The 16,527-nt window shown below is 53.7% G+C and overlaps 1 protein-coding gene across 3 annotated transcripts in view; it reads right to left on the bottom strand.

Annotated features, from left to right (window-relative positions):
* The window catches only part of RTKN (rhotekin), a 48,378-nt gene continuing 31,851 nt past the window's right edge, over positions 1-16,527 (bottom strand). For 2 of the 3 annotated variants that reach the window (XM_032950801.2, XM_032950804.2), the window contains exons 6-12: positions 15,940-16,194; positions 14,938-15,032; positions 6,553-6,659; positions 4,717-4,860; positions 4,203-4,371; positions 3,958-4,065; positions 1-2,694 (exon numbers count right to left, since the gene is read on the bottom strand). In XM_032950801.2, coding sequence (XP_032806692.2) covers positions 1,913-2,694; positions 3,958-4,065; positions 4,203-4,371; positions 4,717-4,860; positions 6,553-6,659; positions 14,938-15,032; positions 15,940-16,194 — 1,660 coding nt within the window. In that variant the 3' untranslated portion in view covers positions 1-1,912. The remainder of the gene's footprint in view (positions 2,695-3,957; positions 4,066-4,202; positions 4,372-4,716; positions 4,861-6,552; positions 6,660-14,937; positions 15,033-15,939; positions 16,195-16,527) is intronic. The other variant, XM_032950803.2, reaches the window with a different exon arrangement.

Raw genomic sequence — 16,527 nt, 5'->3', positions numbered from 1 at the left:
TCATCCTGCACCCTTAAACTTTATTGCCAAATCCGTACCGCGCCCACACGTGCAGCCAACATCACGTCTCGTTTTTTTTTAAACTAAAAACACTGGAAAGCGAAAAGACTTTACTGCATATTTAACCGTTTACTCTCCAGAGCTTAACACCGCATTATTTAAATTGGACACAACACAGACACTTAACAGACTCGGGGGGAGGGGGCTCCCACCGTAGGAATGTGGAATTTCCACCACTGGCTCAGGGGTGCCAACAGAGATGAGTTTTGTTAAGAGTGATTCGCGCGTCATTGATGAACGTTCGTTTTGATCCCATTTATATATATTTTTTATGTAACCCACCGACGTCTGCATCACCACCACCACCAACGGAGGGGAGACCGGGCGCCCGGGGCGTTACGATGAGTCCCGGGCCCTTTCGTTGAAATTGTGAATCTGACGTTTTCGGCTTTTGTGCTTCCCCTGCTAGGGAAAGCGTTAAAAGCATTCACGGAGCGCGACCAGACACGTTGTGAAGTTGACGCGACGACGAACCAACCTACGGCCGCTCTCTCCGTTGGCGTTTGTGGGGTCGCGTCGCATGGGTTGCTCGGCGCGATGTCCGACGTTTCGTTCTACGCACTTCAGGAACCGAATTCGGTTCCCGTTTCGGGCGCGACACGTGAAAACAATACTCGGCAGTTCTTCTGCGGTCACGTAAATCTCGCTTCTAATGGGATTTATGGGGCCTGCTCATGCAGGGGGTAAATGTCACGAGCGGACGTCCGTCCGTGTGCCAATGTGTGTGTGTGTGTGTCTCCTCGTGTGCGTGCAATTGGCCTCAAGGTGCACATGTCCTGGCACAAGCGTCGTGGTGACGTCACCGCCACTTAGTGGTGAATGGCGGTTGTTGTTGTTGTGCAATTGCTCATGGCACTCTCTTTATTCCAACAAGCAAAAACAATATCTGCATGTGCCGCTCTCTTTTCGTCAATCCTCCGCTGGACGAAGGCCTCCTTCCCGCCACACCGTGTCGGTCGTGGGGGTTGTTTGACCGCACTTCACTGCGCTGGCCAAAGTGGGGGGTTGGGGGGGGGTTGGTGAAGGCGGGGAGCACAGACCGTGGAAGCAGAGGGGTGGAATTGCGCGGTGCTGCCCGCAACGTAGGGCAGCCTGTGACAACCGAGAGTGCGCGACGGGTCACCCGAACGAGCGCTTGCCCAGGCTCAACCCACGTTGGCTCCGGTGATTCGATAGGATTGGTCTAATCGTATATAAAAAAATATATATTAATCGTAAGTTATTGTCTTAGCACCTAGTGAACCGTTCAGTCTACAGGAATCCATTGCATGTCGACGATAAATAAAGGTAATGAAGTGGTAATAATAATGCTGTATTGTGATGAGCTCAACTGACACACCGATAATGATGCAACCGATCACGAATCACAAAGAACGCACTCTGTTGCAGGCTAGCGTGCTTCATTATCAAGTACCCAAAAACAAGAACAACAATAATAATCACGATAACCAATTAGAACTTGATCTTCACGAAAACGCGACAACGCTAAGTGGTTGGGATGTAACGAGTCGCCCTCTTCCGATTCGATGAATAGTCACAACTCGATCTAGGCTTGGTTATTTATGTATGCGACTGAGAACCCTACGTAGTGGTAGCATTGCTTGCACACCGCGTCACAGCACTGCATACACCTATCAGAATCAGACGATTCTTGCACTCGCGATTCCACGCTAGACTAGCAATCGATTCGATCAGGCGATTTAATCATTACACCCCTCCCGAGTGGTTTACGTGAATTATTCAGCGCGAAAACAAAACTACGTCACAAACCGTCATTGTACCAGCAACTCAGAGCGGCTCAAAACACAAAATGAAAACGAAGCTGAAACGGAGCGTCCCGGCTCGGCCGCGCTCACACCGGTGTCTGCAGGCACCGCGTTCCGCGCCCGCCATTGCCAAACGCGTCAATCATCCCGCTCCGGTTCGCGGAATCCGGCTCGGACTTTTCGTCCCGCCGGCGCCACGGCGCGGCTCCTCGATCGGTGCTCGCCAGAGCTGAGCGGCGCCGGTCTCCGCTCTGTCCGTCGTCCGATCCCTTGTCCGTCTCCGCGAGCGCGGCCTCGCTCGCCGAGCTTCCACCGCCGCTGCTGCTGCTGCCGACGCCGCTGCTCGTGCTGGATGCGGTACTGCCGACGCTGGAAGCGGTGCTGCCCGACGAAGCGTGGTGACGACGGCCGGCGCCGCCGGCGGCGGCGGCTTCGCCTCCTTCTTCTTCTTCCGCCGCCGCCGTCGCGTCGATGGCGCCCTTTCCGTCGCGGCGCGCCGGCGCGGCGCCCCCCGGGCGTTGCGGTCCACTCACCAGCTTGGGGTCCAGCGACATGGAGCGTGGCCTCCACACGGGCTCCGCGTCGTCGGCGCTCGCCGTCTCGTCTACCGGGCCGCCCGGCGGTGGCGGTGGCGCCCGGCGCTTCTTGGACCGGAGCGCCGGGCTGCTTGTGTCGCTGTCGGACGTCGAGCTGTCGTAATCCGCCGCCGCCGGAGCCGCCGACGGCGCCGGCAGGAAGTACCGCCCCCTGCTTGGCGGGCGCCGCAGGGCATTGTGGGAGCTGCCGCTGGTGCTCGGTGCCGCCCCCTCGTCCGCCTGAGTCTCCGGGTCGCTCCTGCTTTCCGCTGGGATCTCGGGGAGGTCGATTCCTACGGACAACATTTTTGCGCATGTTCTTTCAACACCGGTATGCGTGCGAACGCTTACATTTCGACCATCAACGGAATTGTATCTGTGTACGTAAACAACCGACAGAGTCAATACCATCGGTATGTTTGAGCGACGGAAACAAAGGGCCGGTTGGCAGTATTCTCAGCAATGCTTCCATTTCAGAGAAGACATGTTCACGTGAATGCGAGTAACGGGGCAATCGTTCGTCGCAGGTAATTGCGCGAGCATTGGCTCGAGGATGCTGTGGGACCCCTCACTGCCCCCTGGGTTCTCGGGTGTGCCACCTTGGCTGCCCCTGGGGCTCGTCGTCGTTTTTGTCAAGGTGCTGACTGAAGATTAGCTCAGCTGTGCTACCATGCGGGGACGGAGGGCCATACGGGCTCGCGAGCAATCTTGGGGGCCCGTGAGACTGTCCTCGCTCATCTGTACTCGCGCCCCTGTACTCGCGCACCTGTACTCTCACACCACGTGCTGTGCTCTCACACCACGTGCTGTACTCTCACACCACGTGCTGTGCCCTCACACCACGTGCTGTACTCTCACACCACGTGCTGTACTCTCACACCACGTGCTGTGCCCTCACACCACGTGCTGTACTCTCACACCACGTGCTGTGCCCTCACACCACGTGCTGTGCTCTCACACCACGTGCTGTGCTCTCACACCACGTGCTGTACTCTCACACCACGTGCTGTGCTCTCACACCACGTGCTGTGCCCTCACACCACGTGCTGTACTCTCACACCACGTGCTGTGCTCTCACACCACGTGCTGTACTCTCACACCACGTGCTGTGCCCTCACACCACGTGCTGTACTCTCACACCACGTGCTGTACTCTCACACCACGTGCTGTGCCCTCACACCACGTGCTGTACTCTCACACCACGTGCTGTGCCCTCACACCACGTGCTGTGCTCTCACACCACGTGCTGTGCTCTCACACCACGTGCTGTACTCTCACACCACGTGCTGTGCTCTCACACCACGTGCTGTGCCCTCACACCACGTGCTGTGCTCTCACACCACGTGCTGTGCTCTCACACCACGTGCTGTGCTCTCACACCACGTGCTGTGCTCTCACACCACGTGCTGTGCTCTCACACCACGTGCTGTACTCTCACACCACGTGCTGTACTCTCACACCACGTGCTGTGCTCTCACACCACGTGCTGTACTCTCACACCACGTGCTGTGCCCTCACACCACGTGCTGTGCTCTCACACCACGTGCTGTACTCACGCATCTGCTCGTAGAGAGAGATTCCCCTGTGGCCCCCGAACGACGGCTGCTTCCTCAGTGCCGAGGCGTCGATCTTCATGAGGCTGCTGCAGCACTGCCTCCACGACTCTGTGAGTGACACGGCAGGAGAGGGGGGGGGGAGGGGTTGGGAGGGGGGGTGGGGCACGGGGATCGTGAACGACCGGACCAGACGACACAAACGAGAGGAGGCGGTGCGAGCGGCACGGCGAGTGTCGTCGGCTCACCGGTGTCCAGCTGGTGCTGCCACAGCGCCTCGAGCCAGCGGTGCGCGTCGCCGGGGCTCGGCGTGGTGAGGGCGTGCGTGCGCCCCGCCCCCGCCTCCACGTTGGTGACGGTGAAGCCCGGCCCGCGGTGCCGCGAGGCGTCCCGCTCCAGGACACGCAGACGCGTCTCCTGCGGGCGGGCGAGTGAGTGGTTAGGCGAGTGGGTGAGAGGGTGAACGGATGAGTGGGTGGGTGAGTGGGCGAGTGAGCGAGCGCGTGGAGTGGGTGAGAGAATGGGCGACTGATTGAGCGGACGGTTGAGCGAGCAGGTGAATGGCTGAATGGTCAAACGAGTGGATAGTTGAGCGGGTGGGTGAATGGGTATATGAGCGGGTGGACGAGCGGGTGGAATGTCCACCGTTTGGCGTAGCATTCCACTCAAACGTCTCCCCTGTTAGCTGCAGTGTGACGACGTTCAAGCGTCTGCCCGCCCCGCGGGTCCAACCGATGGCCGCGCGACTCCGCGGCTGCTTGCCTTGGTGATGGCGATGCTGAGCAGCGGCGCCCGGCCCTCGTCCAGCGTCGTCCGGCTCGCGTAGGCTGAGAGAGCGCCGGCCCTGAGTGCGGCGTGGAGTGGCGTGAGGGGGCACTCAGCGGAGGGGCCCTGCTGCTGCTGCTGCTGCGTTGGTCACGGCCCGGGGGGAGAGAGAACGCGTCACAACCAGCGGCCTTCCCGACGGCTCGTCGATGCGGTGCCACGGTTGCTTAACTGCGGCTCCAGTCAGGGTTGCCACCTGTTCTGGTTTTCCCCGGGGCGTTCGCTGTTTGCGGTACCTCTCCTGGGATATCTGTCCATCTTCCCGGTTTTTGTCGGTTGCGTAATCGTAACGATGCATGAACGTGAGCTTCTCCCCTCTTCCACTATTGTGAGATAGCCTTCTGTACCTCAAAGTTGGCATCCCTAACCAAGCGAGAAAACAGTCTCGAGCCTGTGCTTGAATCGATAAGAAGTTGCTCGACGCAGCGATACTGCCATGACAGCACGCGCAGGCGTGCTGCTCGCAAACAGCTGCACAGCACGACTCCCATCATGCCTTGCGTGCATGTCATGTGACCACCACATTGTTTGTATAATACTGTCAGCCTTGCGTAGACCACCAACTCAAGAGAGCTGAAAGTGTGGCCGTCCCTTCAGGCAGCAGTTTCAAGCTTTAGGTTTATTTTGTTGAAACAGGTATGTAAGTTGAACTTCTTTCACACCATATGTAGCCACCCGTGATAATCGGAGGTAGGAACTCAAGAGGCCAGGTCTCATTTGCATGAGTGATCGATCTCAGTCACCAAAATAAAACGATCTCAACAAATACATTTAAATTTTGATTTAAAGCTTTCGTGACTGCAGGGATTCATATTCTTGGTTCTTTCGGTAAAGTCACGTAGAAGGGAAACAATAAAATAATAAAAATATAAAACAATAAAATTCTCACGACGTTTCGACTGCAACACAAGCAATCATCATCAGGTGTGATCATCATCAGGTGTGATGATGATTGCTTGTGTTGCAGTCGAAACGTCGTAAAAATTTTATTGTTTGATATTTTTATTATTTTATTGTTTCCCTTCTACGTGACTTTACCGAAAGAACCAATAATATAAATACATTTAACTTCAGCGACAAAGCAAATAAAAATGAGAGAAAAAAACAGCTGCATCAGAGACAACTGTAGACCAGTCTCTCTCTTGCTGTGGACTAATTAGTGCAGTCATCGTTGTGCGATGACAAGCCACAGTGCTGCAATTGGGGCCATGCAAGCGAAACTATGGAGCATATGATAAACCCATAGAGACACATAACATAGCGACAAAGAGACCCACAGAGATACATTAAAGATAAGCCACAATACTACGATTGTGGCCATGCAACCCAAACTATGGACTCGATGGAGTAAACCACTGTCCTCTGCACTCCTTCAACGGAGGAGAAGGAACAGCACATAACGACGCAAACTCTCTCTCTCTCTGCTGAAGCCCTCTCGTTGTGGCCAGCAGCAGATCCGGCCATACTGGATATCTGTAAAAAAAAAAGAGCTTCATAACTCATCAGATTCCTCCATTGGGTTTCTTATCGGAATCATTGGATTCCCCCGGTCTAAATAAAGACTGACTCTGACAAGCGGGCATTTAGCTCCCGAGCATCTCGCTTCTGCCACCGTGCGCAGGAACAGAACGGGATCAGTCGTCGACGTTTTCGCCGCTGACGTGAGGCTGCGACTGGCGGTGACGCCGCCGGTGAGGAACCGTTCCCGAGAACGCCGGCGCCGTCGCGGCAAGGGTCGAGAGCGACGGGCGCGGGGAGGACGCGAGAACGAACCTGGAGCGTGAGGGAACCCGACATCCGCACGTCGGTCATGCACAGCGGCTGGGCCACGAGGCGGCAGCAGATGCTCCCGTAGAGCGGTAGCCAGAAGGAGCACTCCTCTGTCGCGGCACAGAGAGAGACGCAGAGAGGGGGTTGAAGACGTTACGAGCGCCCCGATCACTCTCCCGCTCTCCCGCGCCTGGCGTCCCCCCTCCCATTGCCATGACGTGGGACGCTCCCGCGCGTCGCAGCCGCGCGGGACGTTCCATTCCAGCTGCGTGGGGGGCGGCCCTGCGCAGAGCGCAGCGAACAAGGTCTAGAAGCACCAACTCTGCTCATTTTCGCAGCAGCGACTTTTGGCTGCTGGCCATCAAACGGTGATGGTCACTGCAATCGCGCGCTTTCAGATGCGCTTCTGCGGCCGTCTGGAACGCTCTTCCTTCCGGGATTATGAAGCCACCGGAGCTGTGCACTTTTAAATCTAAATTGAAAACTATTTTCTTTAAAACTGCTTTTGTGTTTAGTTTGTTGTCCTTCCCCCGCACCTAGCACGGTTGCCTACGTATGGTGCGAAAGAAGTTCAACATACATAGAAAGTTCAACGTGATGTCATCAGCTCAGATGGGATGAGCGATGAGGCATCGGTGCACATCTCCCGTTTACAGCCCTGAACCAGTAGTGGAATTTGCTAACCGCTATGGCAGGGGTGAGCCTCTCTGTAGGACAATCACTGTTCATATCCCCACAAACTGGTATCTATTTTATTGACTCCAGTGGCATGATGATGAGCGGAAGCTCATCGAGTCAACACCCCCACCCCCCCCGGCCCAACCAGGATTTGAACTCGGTTGTCAGTGACAGGCAATGTTCACCACACCGGTCAGTGTGGGTTGGTGAAAGAGGTGGAGGGAGGGGGGGGTACCCAAGACCGGTTCAGGTCTCATTCAACACCGGCTTTAGTAGTGGCTGAGGATGGAACTTGGGTCACCAGCTTCACAGCACCACCACTCTTATATTGTAGCTAAGAGACACATAGCGGGGTCGGGTGAGGTGAGGAGTTGGGGGATTGGGGGGGGTCAACACAGCATGATGGAAAGAAAAAAAACTGAAATAAATGTTTCGTATAATTGGGTAAAAAAAGGGAAACGATGAGAGAGGACGGCGGCAGAGGCGGAGAGACAAAGTCAGGGGTAAGAGAGAGAGAGAAAGAGAGACAAAATCAGGGGTAAGAGAGAGAGAGAGACAAAGTCAGGGGTGAGAGAGAGAGAGAAGGTCAGGGGTAAGAGAGACAAGGTCAGGGGTAAGAGAGAGAGACAAAGTCAGGGGTAAGAGAGAGAGAGACAAGGTCAGGGGTAAGAGAGACAAGGTCAGGGGTAAGAGAGAGAGACAAAGTCAGGGGTAAGAGAGAGAGAGAGACAAAGTCAGGGGTGAGAGAGAGAGAGACAAGGTCAGGGGTGAGAGAGAGAGAGACAAGGTCAGGGGTAAGAGAGAGACAAAGTCAGGGGTAAGAGAGAGAGAGAGAGACAAAGTCAGGGGTGAGAGAGAGAGACAAGGTCAGGGGTGAGAGAGAGAGAGACAACGTCAGGGGTAAGAGAGAGAGACAAGGTCAGGGGTAAGAGAGAGAGACAAGGTCAGGGGTAAGAGAGAGAGACAAGGTCAGGGGTAAGAGAGACAAGGTCAGGGGTAAGAGAGAGACAAGGTCAGGGGTAAGAGAGAGACAAAGTCAGGGGTAAGAGAGAGACAAGGTCAGGGGTAAGAGAGAGAGAGAGAGAAAGTCAGGGGTAAGAGAGAGAGACAAGGTCAGGGGTAAGAGAGAGAGAGAGACAAGGTCAGGGGTAAGAGAGAGAGACAAGGTCAGGGGTAAAAGAGAGAGACAAGGTCAGGGGTAAGAGAGAGAGAGACAAGGTCAGGGGTAAGAGAGAGAGAGAGAAGGTCACGGGTAAGAGAGAGAGAGAGACAAGGTCAGGGGTAAGAGAGAGAGAGAGAGAGACAAGGTCAGGGGTAAGAGAGAGAGAGAGACAAGGTCAGGGGTAAGAGAGAGAGACAAGGTCAGGGGTAAGAGAGAGAGAGACAAGGTCACGGGTAAGAGAGAGAGACAAGGTCAGGGGTAAGAGAGAGAGAGAGACACGGTCAGGGGTAAGAGAGACAAGGTCAGGGGTAAGAGAGAGACGAAGTCAGGGGTAAGAGAGAAGGTCAGGGGTAAGAGAGAGAGACAAGGTCAGGGGTAAGAGAGAGAGAGACAAGGTCAGGGGTAAGAGAGAGAGACAAGGTCAGGGGTAAGAGAGAGAGAGACACGGTCAGGGGTAAGAGAGAGAGAGAGACAAGGTCAGGGGTAAGAGAGACAAGGTCAGGGGTAAGAGAGAGACAAGGTCAGGAGTAAGAGAGAGAGAGAAGGTCAGGGGTAAGAGAGAGAGAGACAAGGTCAGGGGTAAGAGAGAGACAAGGTCAGGGGTAAGACAGAGAGAGAGAAGGTCAGGGGTAAGAGAGAGAGAGAGAGATGGGGGGGGGGGTAAGAGAGAGGAACAAAGAGGAGCGTAGGGAGTGCGGAAGTGAGAGAGAGATGAGATGGAATTAGAGAGAGAGATGAGAGGGAATGAGAGAGAGATGAGATGGAATGAGAGAGAAATTAGATGGAATGAGAGAGAGAGATTAGATGGAATGAGAGAGAGATGAGAGGGAATGAGAGAGAGATGAGATGGAATGAGAGAAAGAGATGAGATGGAATGAGAGAGAGAGATGAGATGGAATGAGAGAGAGATGAGATGGAATGAGAGAGAGATGAGATGGAATGAGAGATGAGATGGAATGAGAGAAAGAGATGAGATGGAATGAGAGAGAGAGAGATGAGATGGAATGAGAGAGATAGATGAGATGGAATGAGAGATGAGATGAGATGGAATTAGAGAGAGATGAGATGAAATGAGAGAGAGATGAGAGGGAATGAGAGAGAGATGAGAGGGAATGAGAGAGAGATGAGATGGAATGAGAGAGAAATTAGATGGAATGACAGAGAGAGATTAGATGGAATGAGAGAGAGATGAGATTGAATGAGAGAGAGATGAGATGGAATGAGAGAGATGAGATGGAATGAGAGAGAGAGATGAGATGGAATGAGAGAGAGATGAGATGGAATGAGAGAGAGATGAGATGGAATGAGAGAGAGGGATGAGATGGAATGAGAGAGAGAGATGAGATGGAATGAGAGAAAGAGATGAGATGGAATGAGAGAGAGATGAGATGGAATGAGAGAGAGAGATGAGATGGAATGAGAGAGATAGATGAGATGGAATGAGAGAGATGAGATGAGATGGAATTAGAGAGAGAGATGAGATGGAATGAGAGAGAGATGAGAGGGAATGACAGAGAGATGAGATGGAATGAGAGCGACTCATGCGGTGGCTGTGACTCATGCCTCAGGCTACAAACGCCCCTTTGCTCCTAGTGAAACGAGTGGGTGTTTGCAAACCGAACAATTGAAAAACGAAGGCTGCGGTTACATCATGGCTTGCGTCACCAGACGGATGTGGGTCGGATGTCCAAAATCCTTAAAGCTGCTTCCAACTTTGATGGCTTTCCTTCATCGCCAATCCGTTATCATCATCATCATCACCACCACGTCCCTCATTTGTGATCCCCAATAACAATCCTATTCATTATTTTGTTCCCTGAATTTCAATGAATGGGATTACAATTTATTTTCGTATGGCAAATAGTTCAGTGTATGCTTTTAAAACTATTTAAGTTAAACGGAACTATTTTTTATTATTTTACAAAGGTAAGACCCACTGAACTATATAGCTCTTTTTCAGAAGCGACCTGGCCACAAATGATAGCTCAACGAAGTGGCTCATCCTGTGGAAATTTATAGCAGCCAAATCCTGTAAATGCATGTTGATTCTAAATGTGGAGAGAAAACCCGAAGCACCCAGAGAAAAATCTACGTGACCACGTAGAGGGAGACACGCAAACTCCAAATATGCAGGTGTCAGGGTCGGGATGGAACCCCCGACCTCCTGCATATCAGGCGAGGTAGTTAACAACTCTCCACCATGGCGCCCTACTCGCTCGAAGCATTGGTAACATGTGGGTCAGATCACGGGAGTGAAATGTGTGTCATGAACCCTTCCAGGGGCGGAGCCAGGGGGGTGACAGGGTAGACAATTGTCACCCCCGAAAAAAAATAAAAAATCGAAAATCTGAAACATTCTTGCATATAAGTGTACGACACTCGGTCTGGCGGACTCCGTGCAACTGCATTGTCAGAGTGTGTCGCCAACCGATGGCGTCTAGTTCAACAGCCTGACTCTCTAATCATTCTTGAAATTAAAATTTGTTGAATGTTACCCCGGGCTGAAAATCCTGGCTCCGCCCCTGAACCCTTCTACCACCTGACACGGCCAATGGATAAGTTGTCACGTGATGAATAAACGTGCCAGGTGTTACTGCTTCAGCAGGACCGGTTGGGTTGTTGTTGGAGCGCAATCCAGTAAGTAGTTAACAATTGGGTACGGATGCTTCTCTGTTAGTTACAACCAGCATCGTCAAGCAGTTGCCAGAATTGTGAAAATGTCCTCAGGTCTTGTGCGCCCACAACGGAGCAGGAAGTGGTTCCAGGGGAGGTTCGTCATTTTGTCCAATAAACACGATGTAGGATGCAGGGTAATGAGTTTCACATTGAACTAAGTCACACGTGATGGATTCTGTCCACGTGATGGGATCCGTCCACATAGCGGTTTCCTTCCACGTGATGGCGTTTGTGTTTTCTCCGCCTGTTGTGCGCGAGTTTTCTCAGAGTTCTCCAGTTTCCTCCCACGGCTAAACAACACAAACTGTCGCCATTCGCCACTAAGTGGCGGTGACGTCACCATGGCGCCTGTGCCAGGCCAGGTGCACCTTGAGGTCATGTGAAGTGTTGAAGGCTCGCTGTGCTGGAGGTCACGGGACATACTCAGGTGCCATGGGTTGACTGACTGAGATGACTGGCAGATGCACCAGCTTTGTTCCCCTCCTGTCAACTTTCTGCATTTTAGCTACCTGCCTCCGCGCTCGTTGCGAGCATCAGCTACTCTGCCCTCCGTTGTTGTTGGAGGGCAATTGCCTCCAACTCTCCAGGAGCGTTCTTCACGAGCCTCGTCCATGAAGGCCGATCTTGACACCGGTCATTGGCAAATCTACTCAGCTCCACATCCTCCTGTACCAGCCCGTGTCACGCCCATTTAGCCCCCTCTATATGGCCAAACAGAAGCTGCTTGGGCATAACTAAACAAAGATCCCCCGTATAGCCTGTAACAGACTGTTGGGGCAAGTGCTGTTATTGAGCGCCTATGAAGGCCGGCACGGTACACGAGGGGGTGGGGGCCCAACACCACTCCTGGCCGCCTTTGTCTCCCCAGTGGTGACGTTTACACATCGCACCAGGTACAAATTTGAGGCTGAGTCGACCTAGAGGTGGCCCGTGACCGGTTCAGATAATGGTCACTGGTGTTGGCCGTGAGCCAGGAATCGAACTTGGGCGGCAGGGTTTGCAGCGTAGCGCTAAACCCACACACACACACGCACCCCCGATGTAACTGGTGCTGCACAAAACATTCCAACGCTGAAAGATTACCTGCACGTTACTCAATTGGGATTTACACACGGCAGCAGCATCGACCTCCCCCCCTCCAACCGCAAAAGAAAAAAAATATACTTGACAGCACCCTCCCGAAAATGAGTCTTGAGAGTCAGCGAGGCTTCCCCCGGGTCAATAAGCGTGACAAATAAATAATCAAATAACACAAGGGGGCCCGTACACTTCAAGAGCAGCTTTGATCAAATAATTATAAGCCGCTGCCGTGCCAACGCATTTGATGTTTGACATTTCAATCTCACTCCAGCGGAATGAAATGTCCCGTTGAAGCCGGGCGGAAGCTCATCGAGGTAACGAGGCAGCGCTCTCTGTCCGAGGCAGAAGCGACTCAAATCCTTCGCCTAACTCCTCATCGCACAAGCTCCCACATCCCCCATAGTGCCCCCCCCGCTGCCCGTCCACGCACCCCCCGCACGTAACGGCACATCCGCTCGTCCGTTAAAATCCATTCTCTTGCCCGCGACATCCTTGCAGTGAATTCTGGGCTTCAGAGTCGATTAGTTAATGTTTGTAGGAATTCTATTGAGAGTGTGGGTTACCCCCTACCCCCCACCCCCCCGCCCCAGAGAGCGTGGGTAATCCAAACCCTTCTAAAATTCCAAGACGCCTGGACAGCGTGGAAGAGTAGGCCAAAGACACCCTCTACAGGGGATCTCTCTCTCGAGCTCCCTGTAGTGGAGGCCTTTCCGCTACAGCAGTGGTGTGAGCAGGGAATTGCAGGGCTGCACCTCTAACATGTTTTGCTAAAGCTTACGTTTGGAAACAAGAGGGTAACAAAACGAGAAGCGACACGGGTGAGACTAAAATCGATACTGCAACTCTCTCAAATCTCGTCGAGTAATTGAATCTCGGGGTGGAGGTGGTTGGTGGGGTTGGGGTAGTAAATCATTATGCGTCGACCGAGAATGTTTAATTGTCATGGGAACAACTGAACGGGACTCGTATTCTCCCAAAGACCCGATGATATCATCATCATTCGCCACAACCCATTCAACCCCCGCCCCCTACAACCCCCACGGGGGTCGCGACCCCTTGGCGGGGCCGGCAGGAAGAGGCCCTTCTCTGGGTTGCAGGCGTTCTGTGGTGAGGAGAGAGCGAGACGCGCGGGAGGTTCTGGCGCTCACCCGCCGAAAACCCCAATAACGGCGCACCAACAAATCCCAAACAGATTTAGGATTCAGCAGCAGCAGCAGCAGCAAAGAGCAGCAGCGTCAAGCCTTGCGAAACCCCAGACTGCGCGGATACTTTTTCCAGCTTCGGCAAAAAAAAAAATGTATATAACAGGACGCAGTGCTCTTTAAATTGGGTGGGGAAAAAAATCCTAATGTGCACTTTGTAGTGCCAATCGCAAAGACGTCGTTGCGACTCTTGAGACGAGTGCTGGAGATTGTGAGACGTAGTGAGTTGCGAGAAGGGACGATGTACGATAATGACGGTGGAATGGCAGTCAAGACGGAGGTGGCGGGGGTAGAAACGCGCTGGAGGGCATGTCCGACGGTCCGACGGAGAGACGGAGCGTCGACATCGGCTTGCGCGCGGGTGTCTGGTAGATTATTGTATCGTGGGATTGTGAGAGATGGGCGACGGTCCGTGGGAAGCCATCGCCATCCAGCGGCAGAGGACCGACCACTGCCGATGGTGAACGTTTGACGCAACCTGGTGACGGAATATCGTCGAGATGAAGTCGGCGGCGTCTCTCTTCTTAACCCGAGCTCCGCGAGAGTCAGACGCTGCTCGCTCGCACGCTCGCACGCTCGCACGCGGAGAGGGAGGCTGGGGACTGGTGCACTGGGGAGGGAGTTCTGTCCGTGTGAGACGACTCGCCAGCCAGCGCCCCCCCCCCCCACACCGCCCACCCCTACAGCCAACCCCCCCATCGGTAACAAGAGACGGAGCGAGCGTAACAGCCTGGCGCGTTTCTGACGCCACACTCGCCGTGGCGTGACCCGCCGCCCTCCTGCGCCGCCAGCCACACCGACCCCCCTCCTCCACCTCAGCCAGCGCCACTGTAACCACCGCTGCTGGGCTCATATCTCTGTGTTTATGACCGTGGACATTTGATTAACTTCGGGACATCGACGAGGACGAGGACGACGAGGACGACGACGAACCAAGTTTTCTGCACTTCAAAGGAAACCCACGCATCGTCAAGGCCGCTCGCTGCTCTCCGCTTCGCATTTCCCATCGGCCCCTCGCCGCCGTCGCCGGCCCCCTGGCCTTGTGGTGACCTGAGTTAGCGCCCTGTCAGTGGCAGCGTGCGAGCAGGCGGGCCGCGTGACCGAGGGAATGAAGGCAGCGCCGGATGAAGCTAGTTGGCGGGGCCCGTTGTGTTTGTTATAAAGGGGCTTCTAAATAAATAAATAAAAACCGCGCATAAATATTAAAACGCTCATTTATAACTCGCATGGTAAAATAAATGTATTTTTTTCATTTGCTATACAGCCGAACAATACGACAAATCGCTAACCTTAAACACCCAGTCGTTCGTAAAAGTTGAAGGCGGTGTAGTACTGTAGCGATAGAGCTAGTGCAGAATCACTGAACCGGAATTGATAGCTTTAAAGCGTTTAGCGCGGGGCCCTTGAAAGTGCGGGGTAGCTACTACACGTGTAGTAACTACTATATATGTAGTAGCTACTACACGTGTAGCTGCAGCTACTACACGTGTAGCAGCTACTTTTGCTGCTACAATAATCCGGCACTGGATGAAGGCGGACGGGATGGCGGTGCGTGGGAGGTTGGGGAGCGACGTGAGGGAGGGCGCTCACCTGTGGCCGTGATGGTGAGGTCGTGCGTGCGGAAGCCGTCCTGGACGTCGTCCAGGGTGAGGGAGGTGTGAGCGAGGAGCTGATACTTGGGCCCGCTGAGAGAGACGGAAGACAAAAAAAAAACAGAAAGATAACAAAAATAATTTTGTTTTTCCATCTCGATGAATCGTTCTCGTGACGCAGGTTGGCGACGAGGTGTTAATCGAGGATTAAGCCTCGGGCTTTGTCGAACTTAAAATTGTTTCTCTGCTCAATTGGGCATTGGGGTCATCGTCCCAGCAGCGATTCCGTGAGTTGTCGCGATTCGTGGTCGCGACTCAACTCAAGAATCGATTCTTTTTGCGTGTACCGTGAGCCTAAGTTTTCGATTTTATAAGCAACAACTCATCAAGGCATATGGGTCGGCAACAAAAATAACAAAGAGCCAATACATTTTGATTTAAAGCTTTCGTGACTGCAGGGATTCATATTCTTGTTTCTTTCGGTAAAGTCACCACGTAGAAGGGAAAACAATAAAATAATAAAAAGATAACATAATAAAAACATGTATTTTTTTATTTTATTGTTTCCCTTCTACGTGGTGACTTTACCGAAAGAGCCAAGACTACGTAGAGTCGCAATGCGCGAAAGCGGTCCTTCAAGAGCCGCACGCAAGTTGCCTGGCTCCTGCGTGAACGGGACGGCTCAAGTCGCAGCTGCACAGGCATCGCAGGCTCCGCCAGTCGTGATGAGTTCTCTGGCTCGGACCGCTTTCAGATTTGTTTTTTGCACCAGTTCAGAATGCTCTGGCTTCACGTCCGTACGCACGTTGAACTTCTTCCACACCGTACGTAGCCAACCGTGCTAATCGGAGGTGCGGCGGAAGGACAACAAACTAACACACGCAAAAAAGCGTTTTGGAGTTCACGCGGTTCCGTATGCTCGACTTGTGATGAGTAAAGAGTGGGCACGGTTGGTGGGGTGCAAGGGGGCTAGCACCCGTCCCGGTAGCGATGGCCTCACCTGACCACGGTGGTGACGGGCGGCGAGGTAGCGGCGGCGGTGCCGGAGGCTCCCGCGTCCCCCCGAGGCGACGTGTCCAGGGCGGCCCGGGCCCTGCGCCCGGCCGAGCGGCCCAGCGAGCCGCTGATCCGCCCGGCGAGACCCCTGGGCCCCACCTGGGTGCCGGCCGCGCCGCCTCCCACTCGGCACGACTCTTCGGCGGCGCAGCAGCTGTAGACCTCCACGCGCAGGCGGAACGCGGGGCTCGCCTCGCGGCTGCACGCGACGGACAGATGGCCAGACGGACAGATGGGTGCAATATTTTGATTTAAAGCTTTCGTGACTGCAGGGATTCATATTCTTGGGCACGTAGAAGGGAAACAATAAAATCATATTTTTATTATTGTATTGTTTCCCTTCTACGTGACTTTACCGAAAGAAACAAGAATATAGATGGGTGCAATGTCAAATTAGTTGTGATCATTCGTAACGTTGCACTTGATTCTCAATGAACCCTTGGGCCGATTCGTGCCGTTGAGTAAGATGTTTTAACTGTGAGCTGCTCCTCACTCGTCGGGGGTCAGTGCCGACGTAAACACCGATTACAAA

Source organism: Petromyzon marinus, chromosome 9 (assembly GCF_048934315.1).
Source record: "Petromyzon marinus isolate PM22_M1 ecotype Great Lakes invasive population chromosome 9, UKy_Petmar_22M1.pri1.0, whole genome shotgun sequence".
NCBI lineage: Eukaryota > Metazoa > Chordata > Hyperoartia > Petromyzontiformes > Petromyzontidae > Petromyzon > Petromyzon marinus.
Note: the sequence above shows the minus strand (reverse complement) of the source record. Positions and strands in the feature narration are given on the sequence as shown.